We start from the raw sequence: 19,769 nt of genomic DNA on the forward strand, positions 1-19,769 counted from the left end.
TAGCAAAATTAAAAGAATAAATAAACGGAAGGAAAAGTAACTTCAATAAAAAATTTTAAGATATATTCTATTCTCAGCTCATGACAGATTCTTTTTTCAACAAAGTAATCAATACAAATATTGCAGAACATAACAATCAATTACACATAACTCTGCAAAAAAAAAAAGCTGCAGCAACCTGAGCCCACTATGAAAGCACGGAAATCATTAGCACAGCAAATATCAATGAGAAGAAATGTTATAGAGCATAAATATCAAGTGGAAAAAACAAGGACCAACAACATGCCTAACGTCTGAAAGAAAAAAATCAAATTAAAAGTAATTCACATTGGAGAAGAAAACATTCACTACAGCACTACATAACATACACGCTACACTACAGCACTATGGCAGAGCACTGCAGCACTACATGCAGCTAATAATTTTAATGCCTCTCCGTTAATGATTAATTTTGCTGTTGCCTGCGGCAAAGAACAAAATATGTGCAGCCGCTGAACAGCAAATGCATAGCGCGCTCTGTTCAACTTGGAAATCAAAGCACACTTTTTTCGCTCCAAACCCCCTCTTTCGAGGACCGGCTCTGGCAGTTATGAGCGGGTTATGAAAGAAGCACTACGGCATCCATTCTTAATTTAAGCTATCTCCGCTTTCAGCGCAGAAGCTTCCAAGGTGGTCCAGGAGGAGGTACAACATGAACTACGGGGCAGCGCTCGTGCTGCTCTCTTTGGCCCTGCTCCGAACGACGAGCCAGGGCGCACCGTGCAAATCAGCTTGGGCTGAGCTGGAAGAAGGAAGCGACCGCCTCGTCATCCACGACGGGAAGCCTCCGAGATTCGATGCCGGTGCGCTGCCCGCCGTGGCATGGGCGAGCTTCCAGGACGACATCCAGAACAGTGGGTGAGCCATTTTTGCGCCTCTACTTATTTAGGAAATTGCTGGAGTAGCAGTCATAGCCGTATATTTTAAAGTGAAGAATCCGAGAGATTAGGACAAATAAATGGCGGTCTTATGCACGGAATAACGCGTTTGGTTACCGCATGAGCGTGAAATAATGTAAAGAAGAGTTATTAAAGAGCCGTTCATGACGGACCACGAAGTCGTCATTGCCGGAATTTATATTTCCCCTTTTGGGTAAGTATGCAACTGCGCCGTTTGGACATCGAAACTATACAACATTTGTACCCAGTGCGCACCTTAATGAGTGCCTACCAGACCTCCCTTCATGGCCTCAAAACACTGTGCGAACGGCAAATACACTGCAATTTATATCGACAATTTATAGCGAGATCATTGGAAACACATTGTGTTTCAGAACAGGGGCCGGTTTCTTTAGTGACGCTTGTCACATAAAACGATGAATTCCTGGCTGCTTCATGCAAGTGAGCCCAGGCCACACGGCTATACAGCTTGGGGTCAGCTGGCTGCACAAGAATTGAAACCTGTTCTATTTGAAGTTTGTGCTTGTCACGCATTTTTGCCTCCAACAGTGCTCAGTATATTAGATCATCAGTACCCTAAAGTAGGGCACTACGTTGTACGTGCAATGGGAGATCATCGGATGCATGTAGACGCCACGTGCGGCCTGAAGTCCGTGGAAGTGATTTGGCTTAAGTTGCAGGGCTGAGTGGAGGACTTCATGCCTACGGCGCATGCAACCTTTGCAGGAAGCAGATCGGCTCAGCGGCTAGCCGCAAGGGAACAGGCCTCCAAGTCCGCAAAGGAGACGTCCATTCTCGGCGCCCTTCAGCAACACTCACAATCACCCTGTCCCCAACGCTCCGGATATACCTTCACGTTTCCATAGCACGGTCATGAATGCTAAACGTGTCGCGATGGTCACGCAGTTAGGCCGATCGTTTCGAACGCAGTACTTACCAGTGCGTTCGTTCTTGGCTCGTAATTATTTACGTGCACCGCAGCAATTCATGTTTAACGCAGGACGGCATTTGTAAAGACTGATAAAAAACTATATATGCACGCTCAACACTCCGCAGCGGCAGAGCTCTCGACACATGTCGTGCACGCCGCACACAGTGCTTAACAAAGCAGCTGATTCTTTCCTTATTTTTTGTTTTTACATCCGTAGACAACGCAGTGGTGTTCAGATGGCTTCTTGTACTCACAGGAAGATAACACGAAAATGTTTAAGCGCTCACAACGGTTACTAATCCCGCTTGTTGCGCATGGCGCAAAGGCATTTCGCAGCGTTTTGGCTGCCCGCAAAAGGACGGCGCTTGATGCCCAGGTACGCGCGAGCCGGTCTTGGTGCGAGAGTATCGTATTCTAGGCTATAGCTTGCGCGATATCCGGCCAAAGTCCACAGGCTGATAATTAGCGTCTCCATTTTGTCCTCAGCTGGGCATACCTGGAGGTGGAGTCGAGTCATAAATTCAAGGACGACATCCAGGCGTATGCCGCTGGAGCCCTGGAAGCGCATTTGACGCGGCAGCTGATGGAGCACCAGTGGGAAAACTTGTTTGCCCACTACTGCGACAACCAGATGCGGTATTGTGCCAAGCTATACGACTTCCTCCAGAAGAACCTCGACTACTCGCGCCGAAACGAGGAGCAGCTGAGGGCTAGCGACCCGTACTGGAACCTGGTGAGTCACCCTGTCTGTACTGAAAGCAGCAATTTTCCGCTGTATATGTCCCGGCTTGTGTTTGCTTGAATTGTTATGTAGCCAGGCTGGACTGTGGCAGACACTTACTCATTGTGTCGATCGCTTCATGCAGAAGCACGATACATCGGTATGCTCGGCCAAGAAAGATGACCGGTAGTTTGTTGCGCATAGATATGTAGCTGCGGTTGCAGCGAGGGGAAAGGAAAAGGAAGAAGGGGCGTTGGCACCTTATCGGGCCGCTTGCCTGATAGCAACATCTGATACACTCATGAGCTAGCTCTGAAGTGCTGCGCAGCCGTGAGCCCCATCGGGGCTACTCCTAAACATTGAGGCATTTCATGTGAACTGAATGAGGACACTACACGTGTCTTGCTTGTGGATTCAGGTATCATAACCATGATCGGACATCATACACGAAGTCAGTTTGCCCCTTTTTTTTCTTGCTTACACGCATGTGCTTATGTGGCTCTATTTACTTATACGTAGCATGCACATATCTACACCTCGTGCTATCATCTACCCTATCATTTATTGCTTCAGCTTCCCGACAGACGTGCAGCAGTTTCTGTAGCCAGCACCACTTTTCTTAGCCCATCTAAGGGTTAAAATAGACGGTCTTGGAATAATTTCGACCATCCGGGGATCTTTAACACTCACTGACACAACACGAGGAGTATTTAACCCATGCAAGAAAAAAAGCGGTATGATTTCATCTTTTTTGCTTCAACGCATTTCCAACTCGAGATATTTGCTGCTGACGTCTGAGGTCGAAGTCAACGCGAAAAAATTTGTTGATTCATAAATGATAGCATGATATGAGATCTCTTCCCGCAGGAAGAGCACCCCGCCTACACAACCTTTGTTTCTATATCTTGTTTGTTTTTTGCGACAGATCCACCTTGAGATGCAGCAGATGCGTGGCCTGAGCGATGCCTTCGACAACATCACGCTGGACACGTCTCGCAAGATGACAAACGTTACCAGAGCCCTGTAAGCTTCTTATCCTTGTAAAGAGGTTTTCAGGATTTCATTTAACCCTTTAACCACCAAAATAATTCTTTAAAAACTTACCAAAATAGCCACATTTCTTGTATTGGAGAAAACGATCCTTCTCAGGCTTAAAACACGCGCCAAAGGCGCGAAACGCCTTGTGTGGGCAGTTACCGCCCTCTAGTATTGAAAATTGCAACTAACGCAATTGCTGTCCGCACTCGTCTTTGGAAGTGAAAGCAGCGCAACATAGGGCCGGACGAAGTGGCTCGTCTGTGGAGATATCTGTTGATATGACGGGGGTGCAGCTCAGGGTTGGTGGTTAAAAGTTTAATTGTTTTATATACACATTATACCATCTCATTGGGACGACAGCAAGAGTGAAGTTATAGTGCGACAATATACACAGCAAAACACTACTACAATAACCACACATGAGAAAATTCCGTAGTCTTCTGAAGTTTCAGTCGTGAGTATGAACTGATTTAGTATGAAAAAATTCGGTAGTCTTGTGAAGTTTCAGTCGTGAGTATGAACTGATTTTGTATATATATCAGGAAGACGATTTCCACTTATGCATAGTTCACTTTGGAAAAGCTGCCTTTGAACGAAATTTTGAAGTGACGAAATTTTGAATGTTCGGTTGATGAGTAATTTGTTGAGATTTACTTAATTATATGCTTGGCTCTATGACTGCAGTATATATATTCTGAGGTTGTGAAACGATACAGTACAGTGTGATGTACTAATTTCGTTGCTGTGATGCCTTGTCTGCTGTATTTCCTTTTTTTTTTGTGTCCTTTGGTGTTACACAAATTATGTACCCACCTGCGATGGTCTTGTTGTTCAAGACCGCAGTATTTATAAATAAAAAAAAATAAACGCGCTAGTTCCTGCACAGAAATGGACGTTGTTTAGCGCATGCTTACTTTATGGTGAGAATAGTGGTGTTCATGGAGCAGAGCTCAGAGCCTACTCTCGAAAGCAGACCCCTCGCACCTCTATACGGAACGGGATTCGTCCCTGTCCAACACACTCCCGGTGACATAAATCGTTGCAGCACTTTCTTACTGATAATAACTCAAGATCACAGAGATCACAGTGCTGCAGAGTGCCCCTCAACTAACAGTTACATCGGAAGCTATCTTTGCGTGACCTCACAAACACAAAAACACAAAACAAAAGCATAAAAACGGCTTTGGAAGGAAGCGACGAGGATACGACATCCGGAGCACACCTGACCCAGATCCCCCGCTTTCGTATTTTGTCCTTATTCAAATCTTTGCGTTTGGGTTGCATAGCCGAACAACCCGCACTGCTGTACCTTAATTGTTCCGCTTTACAGAACAGATATGAACGAGCGTCAGGAAGACCTATTTCCTCTGAGCAACGTTTCGAGAAGATCACTACTATTGGCCTAGACGAAGCCACGTCCTTGTCTCTAAACGTTCTTCAGTGGACTGGGGTTTTAACGCGGTAGCGCTAAAGGTCCCGTTCAGCGGGAAAGCCGGTGTTGTAGTGATCACCAGAGTTGTGTCGAGAAGAGCGCGATTGGTCGACAGGGTCATGACGCCACAACCACATGATTCCGCGCGGGTAATTCAAACAACCCACAACGATGACAAAACACGGCGGTGATGACCTCTTTACAGAATTCCCCATTGGTCTACAGGGTCGCACCGTCATTTTACCACCGTTACGTATAGTGCCTCTGAACAAAAAAAAAGTACTTGCGCTGAAAAGAAAATGGTTGAGCCGAAAATCGAAGCGCTGCCCCTTGGTCATGAGCCGGGTTCGCAACATACCCTTCGACCACTGAGCAACGTTCGTTGGCCTTGGTTAAATGAAGGCCTTCAGTGTCTCGTGGTTAAAAAAAGAAAGAAAAATTGGGGCGACCAACTCTGTTCATGAGAAAAAATGTGATAGAATACTTCTTTCAGTCACCATTCTATTCCAGTCCTCTATTGTAATTCTTATTCTATTTAAATTCTGACTCCACCGTCTTTAACTGACCAATCTATTCCAATTTTAAATACGCAAGTACGCAAAATGTGACACATTGTGAGATCGCGGTGACTCCTCGCATTACCGGCGCCAAGGGCCCAGCGGTTGAGCGATGTGCCACTGCACTTGCTGGCGGCTGTTTCAAACACAGCCACTAGTGGAACTTGGGGGGCACAGGTTACTCTTCCCGAGCGATGCGAGAAGGAAGAGCTCCCGCAAGCCTCATTTTTGCGCAGATAGTTTTTCGGGAGGTTGTATATTTTGCCCTAGGCCTGCCGTTGTCCTAGTCATTTTTTCTAAGTCATTGTCATTTTTTGCTGAGTCATTTCATTCGGCGTCTCCCTTTGCTTCCCTGCAAGTGGATACGAGGAGGACACTTCACAGGTGGAGAGATGCAAATCCCCTTAAACACCACCTAGCAGGTGGAGGTTTCACACTGACGCCGACGTCGCTGACACCGCAAGACAGCTTTCGCCTTCATGCCCTGTTAATGCAATCGTACTGAATAGAGAAGTGTACTTAAAAAACAGTTTCCATGTCTGCGAAGTGATAAGCAAGGCTGACCCCAGGCCGCGGAATTCCGGGAACCATTAATGATATTGAGTCGTGCCCTCAAGGCGGAGCTTAGGTGTCCCCCAGTTTTTTCTCCATTCGCTCGCCAAAGCCTATTCACAAGAATGCCAGCTTTCCTGATGTCTACCTTTTCGGCTTCAACCCGTCAGTGTGACGCGCGTATACGGTAGTCAAACACAAACGCTGCTTCATCTCTCTGCAGGTTCTTCAACCTCGATGGCGACTTCCTAGACCTCGAGCCCGCTTTCAAGCGCGCCGTGGATTTGCAATCGATTAGCCTAGTGCCAGCCTGCACGGCACTGGTCAAGTTAGTCGGCAACTACGAGGACATCTACATAGCGCACAACTCCTGGTTTCTCTACCGGAGCATGCTGAGGATTCAAAAGAAGTACACCTTTCCGTGGCACTACAAGCCGTCTTCGACGGGACCAGGTACGCATGACGGATGTGTCGTTCATCTGGGCTTTGGAAAAGCGCTGGGCAATGCATTCTAACTGGCAGTGCCCGGTACTGTGTACCACGCACCGACAAAATTATGGCGTCATCGCAAAAAAAAAAATAACGTCCTCACCCTCCTTCATGGATGACGCCATATCTCGGGCCGCTAGGAATGCATGTACTCTAGTACCCACGCCATAGAGGGCGCCACGTCCTTTGGTCAGCGTAAGGCAGCTGCAGTGACGATATTTTTCTAGTGAACCCACAAAATTCAAGCCACTGCAAACCCTTTGACAATATCTTTCTAAAGATCATGGAGATATGTGCTGCAATTGCTAGTTCGCGAACAGTCTGGAGCTACATCTATTTGACTTCACTTTGAGAGCGAATGCGTATGCGTCCTTGATAGTCGGTGGATGTGAAGAATTCATAGTTGCGTTACAAGCCGTGCCTGCGGCTAAAACGTCCGTAGCAAATATTGTTTTCCGTAGAGCCTAAAATTTATCTCCACCGACTCAGCGGGGACTATATTACGGCCTCGTTTCAGCCACCCTCCGAATACGTAGATGCTCTGATGATAAAAAAAAAATACCACTGAAAATGGAGGAAAGCCAACTTTTCACTTAGCGACTTAACCGTCGAGCATATATATGTGCAACCTAACTGAGAGTTTCTCAACCGTTGAATCACACTACTTCTATCACTGAAGTATAGGCCAAGCGCCAAAGAAAGGCTGCATTCTTGGCGTCCATGACATAATCTTTTTACTCTTGCTATCTATTACAGATGGGATTATCCCTGGTCACACTTTAACCATGTCCTCGTACGCTGGGAACATTGTCTCTTTGGACGACTTCTACCTGACTTCCGCCGGCTTGGTAACCGCACAATTAACCTGTTTGTGTCATGGCAGAGGAGGAGGAGGGGGGGCAGCAGTGCAAGCAGATGCTGATATGCGCGAGTTTTGTAGCGATAGCTAAATTACGGTAGCATTTCGAGCCTTCAGCGTGGCGGCGCCGCCACCCTGTAGCTGCACTGCCACCCTGTGGCTGTGCCGCCACGCTGTCACGTGGTTGGTCACGTGGTGCGGAGCAGATGCCAGCGGCGCCGTGCCGTGGCTGATCACATGGTTCGTCACTTGGTTGGTCACGTGACCAAGTTCCACTCGGCCAGTTGCAGCTATCGCGTCACTCCAGGTTTAACCAGAGCTAAACCACCGCCATTTTTTTAATCATGTTAGTGCGCATAAATCTCGCGCCATTTCACTGTGCTATTCACGCTTCCTACTTTAGCAGCAAACTCTCCTGACTATCGCTAACAGCGGTCTAGAAAAGCGCGCTAAATTAAAAAAGCGATGTGCGAGGTTAATGGGCGCCAAATTAACGCAAACCATGTGGCGCGAACCCGTGCAGGTCGTCACGGAGACGTCTACCTTGAATGCCAACCCCGACCTGTGGCTCTCGCTCGACCCCGAGCTGGCACCACTGACCTGGGTACGGGGGATGGTGGCCACCCGACTGGCCAGGTCCGGACGGGAGTGGGTCGACATTTTCGAGAGAAAAAACAGCGGAACGTACGTACTTTGTCTCAGGGTTACGACGTTTCTTCGTTTAGCAGGCGACGTGTATATTTCCGTGCCCTGCTCCATGGCGAAATGAGAGCGCAGAGCGGAGTGCAATCTTGTCCAAAGGTGTGCTTAAATAGTGCTTCTAAACGATGTGCTGTTTCCAAGACCTCTGTACACTTCATGCTTCGTACACTCACAGGCCTGGTGAAAAGCGCTAAGTCGGGTTGGTTGGTACCCGTCTGTTGCAAAAGTTTACAGTGCACTGCGCCGGTCGGGCGGCACAAGGCCTCAGAAATAGCAGTGAACGGCGCTTTTAATACCGGACACAGTGCAAAGATGCAGTCGACAGTGTCGTCTTTGGTCACTTCGTCCATGTTTTATGCTCAAGAAATGTTTCCAGCTTTTTCTCAGACTCTGAGAGCGTATACGCGCAGAATGCGAAATATGTTTTTCGCGCCTCGAAAATTCTCCTTGAAGAATTTCGCTTTCCCCCCGACACATTAAAATCACTGAAAATGGTCATATCGGAAGTTCTGGTGAAAGTGGTACAAACCACTCGAAGGCCCTCACATCATTACCTTCAAGGTGTCATATGGGCAACAGCAGCGCTCCCGCCAGGGATGGAGCTGCTGCCAACCAATGGTTCCCATATTGGTGCAACAGTTGCCGAAGGAGCAGCAGTACATTCGTGCCATTGCCGAAACTACGGATGTGTTCAGTTATCCCGGGCTCATTCGGAATGATTTAATATTTTGATATCGCTTTCTTTTTGTGCACCGGACGCTTGCTAACACTATCCTATGAACGTCACCAATCAGTACTCTGGCGCCCTGGCATTACTACAACTATTACTACAAATATGACAACTATTACTACAGATACGACAGGTATTGGGTCTTTAACAGCTGTCACTGTTGAAAGTTATAGATTGCAGAGTAACATTGCTTTTAACAGACTCGTGAGGTCCGCCACCAGGTTACGATTAATGATGATTGGGATGGTTACCACGGTGTAACGGGAGATTTAGTGTCCGATGATAAACCATTTTCATTTCGCAACGCATTGAGACAAAATGTTAGAGAACAACATGCATAACTGTATAGTTATAGAGCACTTTTTTAGACTTCACCACACATACCCAAATATTCCGGACAGGCACATTTTTCGGACGGGAAGTTGTTTACGGACGGCTTTTTCGCATATGGATAGCAACATAACAGTCAATATATATATATATATATATATATATATATATATATATATATATATATATATATATATATATATATATATATATATATATATATATATATATATATATATCCGCAGATCTCTCCTCCAGAAGCTTGTAGTTTGTTGTTATTTATTGGGATCTCAACGCTCGGAAAGATGACCCAGCTCGTCCTGGTAAATTGCCCCGTTGGTAGGGGCGGCCATCTTTTAACCGAAGTGGTGACCTTGTGGTAGAGCATTCGCCTCGCATTCGGTAGATGCTGGGTCCGATCCCCAGTGCCAAAGGGTGCCCACCGATTTTCTAATGGGTTGAAGATTTCCCCCATCCTGGTGCTCGCTTTTGAAATGCTTCGAAAAAGAGGCTTGGACCAAACCGCTGCATTCACCGGTCAGTGATTCGTTCAGCTGTGAAAAAAAAAATTCGCTGGAGGCCTTTAGATATATCTTAACTGCGGGAAGGCAAAAGCCGTTTGCTACTTATTGCACTGATTTGAATTTGAGTGGTAACGTCGCGATGCGCATGCACAATTGTTGCTTGGCGGCGGATAACACCACCCGCCACAGGGGGCAGTTTGCCCGCACTCCAGTTGGCAGGTTGTAATCACGTGACAAGGTCACGTGGCCTAGGATGTAACGGAGGACACGGTCACGTGACCTAAGATGTAACGGACGGTCACCGTGAGCATGAGCCATTAAAGGCTTTCGCCTTAAAACTGAAATCCACATGGCGCAGTAAAGCCCATTTGTGGCCCTCTTTCAGAGTGCCTGCAGAATCCCACAGTGACGGGATTTGAAGGCGCTGGCTCGTTTCCCAAGCCACGAACCCTGGGAAACCGAGCACCAGGCCGGGCGATAGATTGTGCCCATTTGAGGAGACCGCTGTGTAATCGGCCGGCAGTGGGATTCGAACCCATCACTTCCTAAAGCTGAAGCAGGTGCTCTATCTCGAGGCCACGGTTACTTCGCGGGCACCCTCCATTTAGGCCAACTATTAGTACTAATACAACAGGTAACGGGCCTTTAAAGATATCACTGCGGGAAGCAAAATAAATCTTTGTGCATATAGCAGCACCCTGAAGTTTCATCACTCAACCTGTATACTGTGGAGTAACAGTGTCATTGACAGGCTTGTAAGGAGTTCCATAATGTTACGTTTAATGAATGCACATGATTTAAGTACACTATCTTCCTTCATTTCCGTAGTGCTTAGGTGAATTAATTCAGCGTTCCTTGCGAATGTTCAAAGTACGACGTCCAACTATGGCTATTTGATAGCATTCAAACTATGCACCGAGCCCTAAGGATGCAATGATCTTGCTATGGACGAAAAGAGTTTCTGTCCTACATAGCAATCATTTTGTATGTTAGTCCCAGATCTACATCTTTGATCCTACATCTCAGATTCAAAAAAAAAATCAATAAACGCAAAACTACGCGCTTGAGTCCAATAACTGCTACCATGTCGTTCTCGTGTTTACAGATACAACAACCAGTGGTTAATCCTCGATTACAAGTTGTTTACACCTGGGAATCCCTTTCCGAACAACACGTTGTGGGTACTAGAGCAGATGCCGTAAGCCTAACTTCTGCATTTTTCTCACTTGACCTGAATTATTTCCGTGTTATTCGCGGTTTTTCCAAGCGTTGTTGTGCTTCTGGACGCCTCTTTCAGTAAAATTATGAGAAAACAAGACATCAGCGACATCCTCAGAAAAAGGACATACTGGCCTAGCTACAACGTCCCGTGAGTACGGAATTCATGCATTCCATACCAGGCATTTTATATTGGGTAATATATGGGCAGCATAACACGCAGAAAAACGTTGATTTCCTCCCATGCATTTCCTGCCCTTGGTGAATGCGTAAACTTCAGGCCCAATACCACTGCTTAAAATACGGCCTGCACGTCCAAGTGCTAGGAATTGGCTTGGGTAGTGCTACATAACGATTTGAAATAATTTCAAAAGATGTCACATGTCTTCAGGCGAGATCGGAAAAGTTGTTCTTGCGTACCAGTTTTAATTTCGATAATTTCCACTACTACTGTGAAAGGCAGCACAAACATGAGCCCACTTGTCCACAACGCTGGAGCAGGATGTTGCGGAACAAATAAAGTGAAATATTCGCACTCATAGGAAATCAACTCTCCTGTTTTTATCGTTTATATGGCTATGAAGCTTCTCTTGAGCCCCAGCATTTTCTTTGAGTACCAGCTCAGCAATTTAAATTCTTTTGGTTCGGAGCGAACCGCTCGAGCACCCAATCTATCCTATACATCCCGCTTGCAAGGGATGACACTTGAAGAAAGTCACACACAAAAAAAGGCAGTGCATGCACACCGGAAAGCCAGTAAAAGTATAACGTCGGTCCCGGTCGGCTAGGTTTCGTTTTTGGAAGGGAAGAAAATGTACAATCAAAACGCGGCGCTGTGAGGGGACGTGAATTATTACATAGCAACAGAACTGTTTAGAAAGTACGGTACAGATAAAATGATAGTGAGTCGCTTGTTTTCCTGAACCATAAGGAGTTCGTGTATTTGGACAGGGGCGTTTCATATAATGCGTCTTAAAGTTATCATGGGTCGAAGTCGCATTCAGCAAAAAGACATGAAAATCTAGCTATCCGCGAGAATACAGAAGGATGATCATAAGAATAAATTGAACAAGGACGCTAAAATAGCCTTAAGCGTTCTTCGTTCTTTCTTTTTGTTTCCCGTGCTAGCAAGTATCAAGAACTGGTGCTCTTGCATAGTTAGGTGCACTGTTCGCGTAACTGCATGAGAACTATGGCCACAGATGGCGGCACATGTGGTTACACGCTCGATGTTGCAGAAAAAGCTTAGGCTATGAAAAAAATGATGCATCGATAGAAAGTGTCCATAAACGAGCACCTGCTCCTCTGTGGGCTGAAGAAATCAGGGAACATATTTCTCCCACTGAAAACCATGTGACTGCAATTTTTTTTGATCGCGTTTAGTTACTTCGAAGAGCTTTTCAACATGAGTGGACAGGCGCAGCTCGTGGAGAAGTACGGTGACTACTACAGCTACGACAAGTCACCGAGGGCGAACATCTTCAGGAGAGACCACGTCAAGGTCCGCGACATCGACTCGATGGTTGCACTGATGAGGTATATACCATACACACTTCGTTCTTTTCTGAAACAGGAAGACCGTCCTGACAGCTGTGCGAGCTTGTTATGAATGCTTTGCTGCTGGCGGATATTTTGATTTTTTAATGCCTCTACACGATTACGTTATTACTGGAAAGTAACAAAAATTATTTTTAGAAGAAAAAGGACAATTCTACGAACCGCAGCTGGAAAAGACTGATGTCCACTTTGAACCGATATCATCGTGGCATTCCTTTTTTTTTCAGCAAAAATAAAAATAAATTACGTACTTTCACACGCCGACAAAGTGGCGACCCTTGGATTAACACGTTAACTGCTGCGACGATTTTCGGGGCCCTGATCGCTGTGTCTCGTGGCCAAACCGATGGGCCCCCATTAGATTTTCTTGGGTGCAGCATATCCCAACATTGAGCTTTAAGTCAACTTAATGGACCGACAACCGACGAGCCCCGCCGCGGTGGCTCAGTGGTTAGGGCGCTCGACTACTGAGCCGGAGTTCCCGGGTTCAAACCCGACCGCGGCGGCTGCGTTTTTATGGAGGAAAAACGCGAAGGCGCCCGTGTGCTGTGCGATGTCAGTGCACGTTAAAGATCCCCAGGTGGTCGAAATTATTCCGGAGCCCTCCACTACGGCACCTCTTTCTTCTCTTTTTTTCTTTCAATCCCTTTTTTATCCCTTCCCTTACGGCGCGGTTCAGGTGTCCAACGATATATGAGACAGATACTGCGCCATTTCCTTTCCCCAAAAACCAGTTATTATTATTATTATTATTATTAACCGACGATAATCGCAACCTGGCCCTTGTGTTTTTTTCAGCCTCTTTGAAAAATCTGAGCTGTCGCAGAGCTTCATAGCGCACTGAATATTCGTGCCGCACAGCAGGAATATCCTACGTGACCCTCTGGTGACCGACGACGCAGTGCACGCTTTAAGACTGACTTTTTGCACCGAAAGACCGCTGGCATTCTTTCTTCGCCCAGATAAGCTGTAAGGTGAAAGGTTGTCTAAAGTGAACAGTGCTGCACGTGCTGTACTGGTGCTTAGCGTTAATTCTCATTAAACGTCGTTTTCATTTGTTTCTTTTTGTGCGGCATCACTACTAGAAAGATTGAAAAAATTGGTTCTGAGGAAAGGAAATGGCGCAGTAACTGTCTCGCGTATCTCGGTGAACACTCGAACCACGCCGTAAAGAAGGGATATAGGAAGGACTGAAAGAAGAAAGGAAGAAAGGGGTGCCGTATAGTGGAGGTCTCCGGGATAATTTAGACCACCTGGAGATCTTTAATGTGCACTGAGATCGCACAGCACACGGGCGCCTTTGGCATTTGGCCTCCATCGAAACGCGGCCGCCGCAGTCGGCTTCTAACCTGGGTACTCAGAATCAGTAGCCGAGCGCACTAACCACTGACCCATCGTGGCGTGTGCCCCACTGGGTGCATTTTTCGATTTCGGGCATAGGTGCGTACGTGTCTGAAGCCTGCTTTGTAACAGACAGCCCGCTTACCCACCGGTTTGTGGGCAACCTGCCAGGGGTACACACCTGGCAGGCTTTCACCTCGATGAAGGCCTGGATGCAGGGTATGCCTGTGTGAAAGCCTTCAGCGTAACTGCCTTCAAGGTGCAGGCCTTTAAGTCAAAGACCTTTGCGTTAAATACCTTTAGGTCAAAGGCCTTTAGGGTAAGGAACTTACGGTGAAGGCTTTCATGATAAGTGCCTCTAGTTAGACGGCCTTTAGGCCAAAAACCTTTATAGTAAATACTGTTGGGTCAAATGTCTTTAGCACGTGAGGACCATAAGTGCCCACCGTAACTGTACTGCTAGTGCGCGGTATTTCGCGCTTAGCCGCGCTAAACAATCTTTTTTTTTTTTTGCAAGGTACAATGACTACACTCACGATCCCTTCTCACGCTGCAACTGCACGCCACCGTACAACCCAGTGTACGCCGTATCTGCTCGCTACGACCTGATTGACCCGAGGGGCAAATACGGCGATCCCAAAATGTACCGAAAATCTGCGGGAGGCATCGACGTCAAGGTAAAGGGCGACCTGCTTCAGATTATATATTGTAACAAAAAAGAGGAAGAGGCAGACAATTGACAGACGCTCACATGGTCTGACTCGATGAACTGCGTAAAAGGAATAAGCTTTTAGGATGTTTTTCACTGGAGACTTTTCTCTTATGTCACATCCTGTTGCCTGAAAGTTGCTTGAATTCACTAAAATTTTCTTTGGCTCGCTAATTATTTTATGCTTTGCGTTTGCTTCACTCTCGCTTGACTTTATTACGGCTCACTAATGATTCAGTGCCACCCATTTGAGGCATTTTCACTTGGCTTTATTACGACTGTACATTTTCTGCTTTGCATCTGCCGCATTAGCAGATGGCTTTACGGCACTTTTACTCAAGTCCGGCATATAGCACACTCTGTCGACGCGGTATTTTGGGCCAAATTAAAGATGCCTCTAAGCATCTCGTGTTTGCGGTGCGCCGCGTACGTGGTCTCTTTTTAGAAGGCGGAGTTGATATGTGGACGAGAGTCGAAGCGGCCAGGATATTAAGCGCGGCCTTTTTATGCGGTGGAACCGGTGAATTTTTTCTTCCTTACTAAGCCGCGCGCTCGCTCAGTGGCACCGCGCTTATGCAGCCCAGCAACGAACTTTTTAGGAAAGAAAAAACTATTTTCATTCATTTTCGGGACCCCCGCGGCGAAGTATCCGTGATTACAAACACAACATACGCCTATACATACACAACATCAAAGACATCAAGCATAAAAAAGGGCACAACTGAGATTAGAACCCGGGCCCACACGGTGAGAGAAAGCTCACTTATCACTACACCACAGACCGACACGCTGAAAAAGGCAATTATTGGTTTTAAATTTGCACTCTGGGGCTGAAAAATGACACGTATGTGTGACATGGAAAAGTATGAGCACGTTTGATACGCTAGCAGGCATCTGATCCCATGACGCCACTGACGTTATATCCCGCGCATCAGGCTCATTCCATCGGAATATTTGACTGCATAAACGTGGTAGTTGACGCTGATCGATTGCTTTTCGATAGGCGCTCGATTACATAACACTGCTGATTTAACGATATCCATGATGTTGACCAGGACATTAATAAGAGTGTATGACTAGCTAATGACTTTTTATCCTTTTACACTTGTTGCATTATACATAATAAGCGTTACTTGGTACACTTCGTTGAATCAGCAAATGACGCGCGCCCATTTCGGATGGGCGCGTTCTTTCTTTCCGCACTCGCTGCTCGCTTGGAGGCGTCTCTCTGTCCTTACGCTTATCCACTTCGGTTTATGAAGATTGTCCGTCCTGCCTCGCGTTGGGGCATGTTTTTGCGCGGCGCTCGCGCACGGCTTCCTGCGGGCAACGTAGGCTTCAGTAGGCGTCCACGCAGAGACACACGCCGTCATGTTCGCCTAATGGCAGTCCTAACGCTTACGCAGTAAAAAAATAGAGTTAGGGTGATTGGCAGGACATAGATTTAGTCATGTGCATTAGCGCGGTCACTGGCCGGTGGCGCCACTCTTGCTAGATTATTTGCGATGGAACTATTCAGTATAGACCAGGAAACTGCACCATGTATTTTCACAATTTTATTTTTCAGAACTCATATGAGCCTGTTCAAATTCACGTTTAAAAGCGGTGATCGCTTGTACTGAGGCCACTGTGATATTTCGCGCTCCTGTGTAGACGACATGTAGTTTAGAAGAACTGTAGACGACATCTGTGCTAAATAGTCGTTGAGACCTATTATTTTAAAAGTTGTTTTACTGACACACAATGCAGCGTACCTTTCTGCAGCTCGTAGAAAAAAAAGTTTCGCATCCTAAAACTTATTCTTCAGACCAGTGCCTCTCAAGGTTAATATTTGAGAAGTCTCTGTGAGGATGACCCGGAAGACAGCCTCTTTGTCTTCGAGGGCGGAATGGAATTGTTTAAAGTAATAAAAAGGAAGCGGCACTGAAGCAACTATACTCCCTTTCATACTTTGCACACAACGCTGCCAAAGCTAGCGCGCCCGTTCGCGCAGGCGCAGTCCACGCTCAAAAAAAAAAAAAAACAGCTCCCCCAACGAGCAGAGTGAACACAAGCACATTTCGTTGAGACAGATATCAAGTGCCGTGAGTGGAAATCTCCTGGACTTCGTTTTACCTCTTGCCACATTTTCGTTTTCCAACTCATCTAGACTTCGAGAAGTATGACTTTGGCGGTCTGGTGCGCGGCTGGTAGGGCAAATCGCTCTTACTTCATGCACGCCTAAAAAAGTAGTTCACACTCAGTGAAAATTATAGCAGGAGGGTACGTTTACTGACCGCCTCAGAGCTTCGCCTGTGATTTTCCGTACTACAAATTCGTTTTAAACCGCTTTTTTTTTGTCAAATACCCACCGAGGCTTCGAGAAGAACGAACGATACGTGGCGGAGTAATGTAGTTTCGCGGACGCACTACTTCCGCAGCGTTGTCTGCTATGTTTGAAACGGAGCATAAAGAGGCGTTTTTCAAAGCCGAAATGTTATTTTGGATTTTTGCAATTGAGCTGTTGACTCGATGGAACGTGTTGCACCTGCACTTCCTGGGTGGTTAAAAAGGAAAACCTGCCACTGGCTGCGGCGAACAAAAAAACTTCTGTTTACTATATGTCAGGACGTCTAGAAATTTTTTTAGAAGGAAGTGTTCTTTTGTCCTGCGGCACTTTTTGTACCATTCGGCATGTGGCACAATACGTAACGATTATGGGCTAAGGATGTTTTCGAAGAGGCTAGATGCAGCATGAAGTAGTAACCTAATATCACATGTACTGTCGGAAGTTGGGTGTTTCGCCAGTTTTTGAGCGCTGCCTTTGTTCAGGGTAACTTTTCTTAAAATTCACGCTTCACCATTAAAATCAAACGCAGTTAGTGTGAGATTCGAATCGCTATGCTGAAATTGAAGCTTCTTTGAGAAGAGGGGTAGTCTTGAACCTGCAAGAAGCAAAATATCGATTCCGTCACAGAAGAAACCGTTTCCTCTTGCATGCGCAGAATGGGGGAAGAGTGTGCGCATGCGCGGAAGAGTGTGGCAGCGGCCGCTCTACACACTGTTCGAGCGGTATATATGTAGCGTAATCACATGAGCCCTCGTGGGTATCTTTCATACAGGAAGTACGAAAGGTGAAGTACTTCATCCGTATGCTGCTGACGGTACCATGTTTCCACAAAGAGAGAGAGGGCGTAGAGTAAGCCTGTAAGGGTAACTCGGGATAAAGACACGTGGCTCCTTCACCAGGCACGTCACACTAGGTGAAAGTCACAATACATGGACAACGGATATTAACGAATATTACACACTGCTGGAGGACCAAGACACGAGAAAGAAAGAGACACGGACTTGCAGCCAAAACAATAGGGAAGGCCACAATCCTCCTATCCACCGGTTACAAAAACGGGGGCTATTCGTATTATAACACATAGTAAACACAACGAGCCAGGTAGGCCGCTGTTCCAATCATTGAATATCCTTCCTTTCGGTCTTTATCACTCATTAAAATTGGCTATCCGTATAAACAACATAGTAAAACATGATAATCTTTTCAATGCCTCTTTGTTTCGGTTCTCATCTCTACTTACAGAAGAAACCTCACATACGGTAATTTTAATCTGCGACCGAGTAATAATGTTTACAGTGAACGGTACGTGGAATTTGCAGGAACCAAGATTTGGAATGGTTTACCACCAGAGATAAAACAGTCTCATGAAACCTGTAAAACATTGAAAACATAATTTACGACCCCTATTTGACCAATGCGATCGCTGTTTTCGGTTTTTATCTGTTGTACTGTGTTGCTTTGGTTAGATTTTGTTAACTGTACTAAAACATGCAAACAAATCTATTTAATGCCAACTGAATGCTGTGCGTTAGTCTTTTTGCTGGTAATATTGTACTTTTCATCTCACACAACAGCTCTATCTTTGCCGAAATGCATTTTTGTTTTTGAGCACCACACTAGCCTCTGGCTATGGGTTCAAACAGTGTTTGGTGATTTGTATGACAAAAGTTGAAAAACAAATGAAATAAATGCAACGAAATGAATGCAGGAATTTTCCGATTACTATACTCGTGGCGGGTGTCTTGTTGCTTCCGTACCACTGCCGATTCATATTTAATTACGCTTTCTGTTGTAGGTGACAAATTACGCCATGTTCAAGTCGATGGAGTTTGTCGGTGTCAGCGGACCACCATCGGACTCAGTACCGGTGTTTCAGTGGAGCACCAGCGGGTTTAACGACAGCCACAACGGCCATCCCGACCGGTGGAACTTCGGCCCCGTGCACCGAGTGTGGGGGTCATGCGCTGTGTGAAGGGGACCGAGCTGGACAAGAAATAAACTCAAGCGTAAACGGCTCGTTCCCCACTCAGTATGGCGCTGACGGTAACATGCTTCTATACCGAGAAAGAGCGTATAGTCAGACTGTAGGGGTACTAGAGAACAGTGAGTGTTACGTCTCTTTTCCGCAAGACACGGCGCTCTGACTGAAAGCAGGAATGTACGTCTAACGTGAAGGTGTCGCAGACAGCTATTCTGCAGGTAGAACAGTCTACTTACTTAAGGCAGGCTGTATAATAAAAGTCGGATGTTGTCGCATATATCAAAACACTAGACACATTTAGCATACCGTGTACCGTATTACCGTTACCGTGACCAGAGTACCGGAAGCCCGCACGCCGTCACTGCGAGTGCGCAGATCGCCTAGAGACCGCCAGATGGCGCCAGGTACCCGGCATCTGCACGCAAGCTTTCCACATCGGGACCAAAGCAGCGCATGCTTACTGCCGGTGGGCGGGATTCCGGTACTCCGGTCACGCTAAAGGCAACATGGTACGCGGCATGCTAAAGGTGTCTACTATCATATGAGGTCTCCCTAAGGAGCGCTCAAATGATGCGAAGCATATCCTGGTCGTTTGTATGCTCTCGTTTGTGCAGTTATAAGAACAAACTTGTTATAGCAACTTACAAACACACCAAACCACCCGCTTGTGTGTGTTTGGATGCACAGAACTCCTGAATTCTCTGCTAATGTGTCGTCTCCCCTTCGTGTTCTGATGCCCGCTGCGGCGTCTTCACTGTGTAACGCTAATTACTAACAACGGTTAGCAGAAAAGGAAAGGCGCAGCGAATGTTTCGGTCGCAGTTAATAACA

The 19,769-nt window shown here is 46.4% G+C and overlaps 1 protein-coding gene across 1 annotated transcript; it reads left to right on the plus strand.

The window, feature by feature from the left end:
* The first annotated feature begins 658 nt into the window (after nucleotides 1–658).
* LOC144120600 (putative phospholipase B-like 2) lies at nucleotides 659–18,978 on the plus strand. Its single transcript, XM_077653171.1, has 11 exons — nucleotides 659–897; nucleotides 2,356–2,602; nucleotides 3,516–3,613; nucleotides 6,393–6,622; nucleotides 7,415–7,506; nucleotides 8,041–8,201; nucleotides 10,909–11,001; nucleotides 11,101–11,172; nucleotides 12,405–12,557; nucleotides 14,437–14,596; nucleotides 18,753–18,978. The coding sequence occupies exons 1-11, from the start codon at nucleotides 692–694 to the stop codon at nucleotides 18,927–18,929; spliced, it is 1,689 nt and encodes a 562-aa protein (XP_077509297.1). The 5' UTR covers nucleotides 659–691; the 3' UTR covers nucleotides 18,930–18,978.
* The last annotated feature ends 791 nt before the right edge of the window (nucleotides 18,979–19,769 follow it).

This window comes from Amblyomma americanum, chromosome 2 (assembly GCF_052857255.1).
Source record: "Amblyomma americanum isolate KBUSLIRL-KWMA chromosome 2, ASM5285725v1, whole genome shotgun sequence".
NCBI classification, from domain to species: Eukaryota; Metazoa; Arthropoda; class Arachnida; order Ixodida; family Ixodidae; genus Amblyomma; species Amblyomma americanum.

What these genes read in the sequence shown, in the direction of transcription:
- LOC144120600 (XM_077653171.1), top strand. Translation starts at nt 692, where the DNA reads ATGAACTACGGGGCAGCGCTCGTGCTGCTCTCTTTGGCCCTGCTCCGA. An exon ending in GCGACCCGTACTGGAACCTG is followed by an intron (nt 2,603 to 3,515) that starts GTGAGTCACCCT and finishes TTTTTGCGACAG; the next exon opens with ATCCACCTTGAGATGCAGCA. An exon ending in TGGGTACTAGAGCAGATGCC is followed by an intron (nt 11,002 to 11,100) that starts GTAAGCCTAACT and finishes CGCCTCTTTCAG; the next exon opens with TAAAATTATGAGAAAACAAG.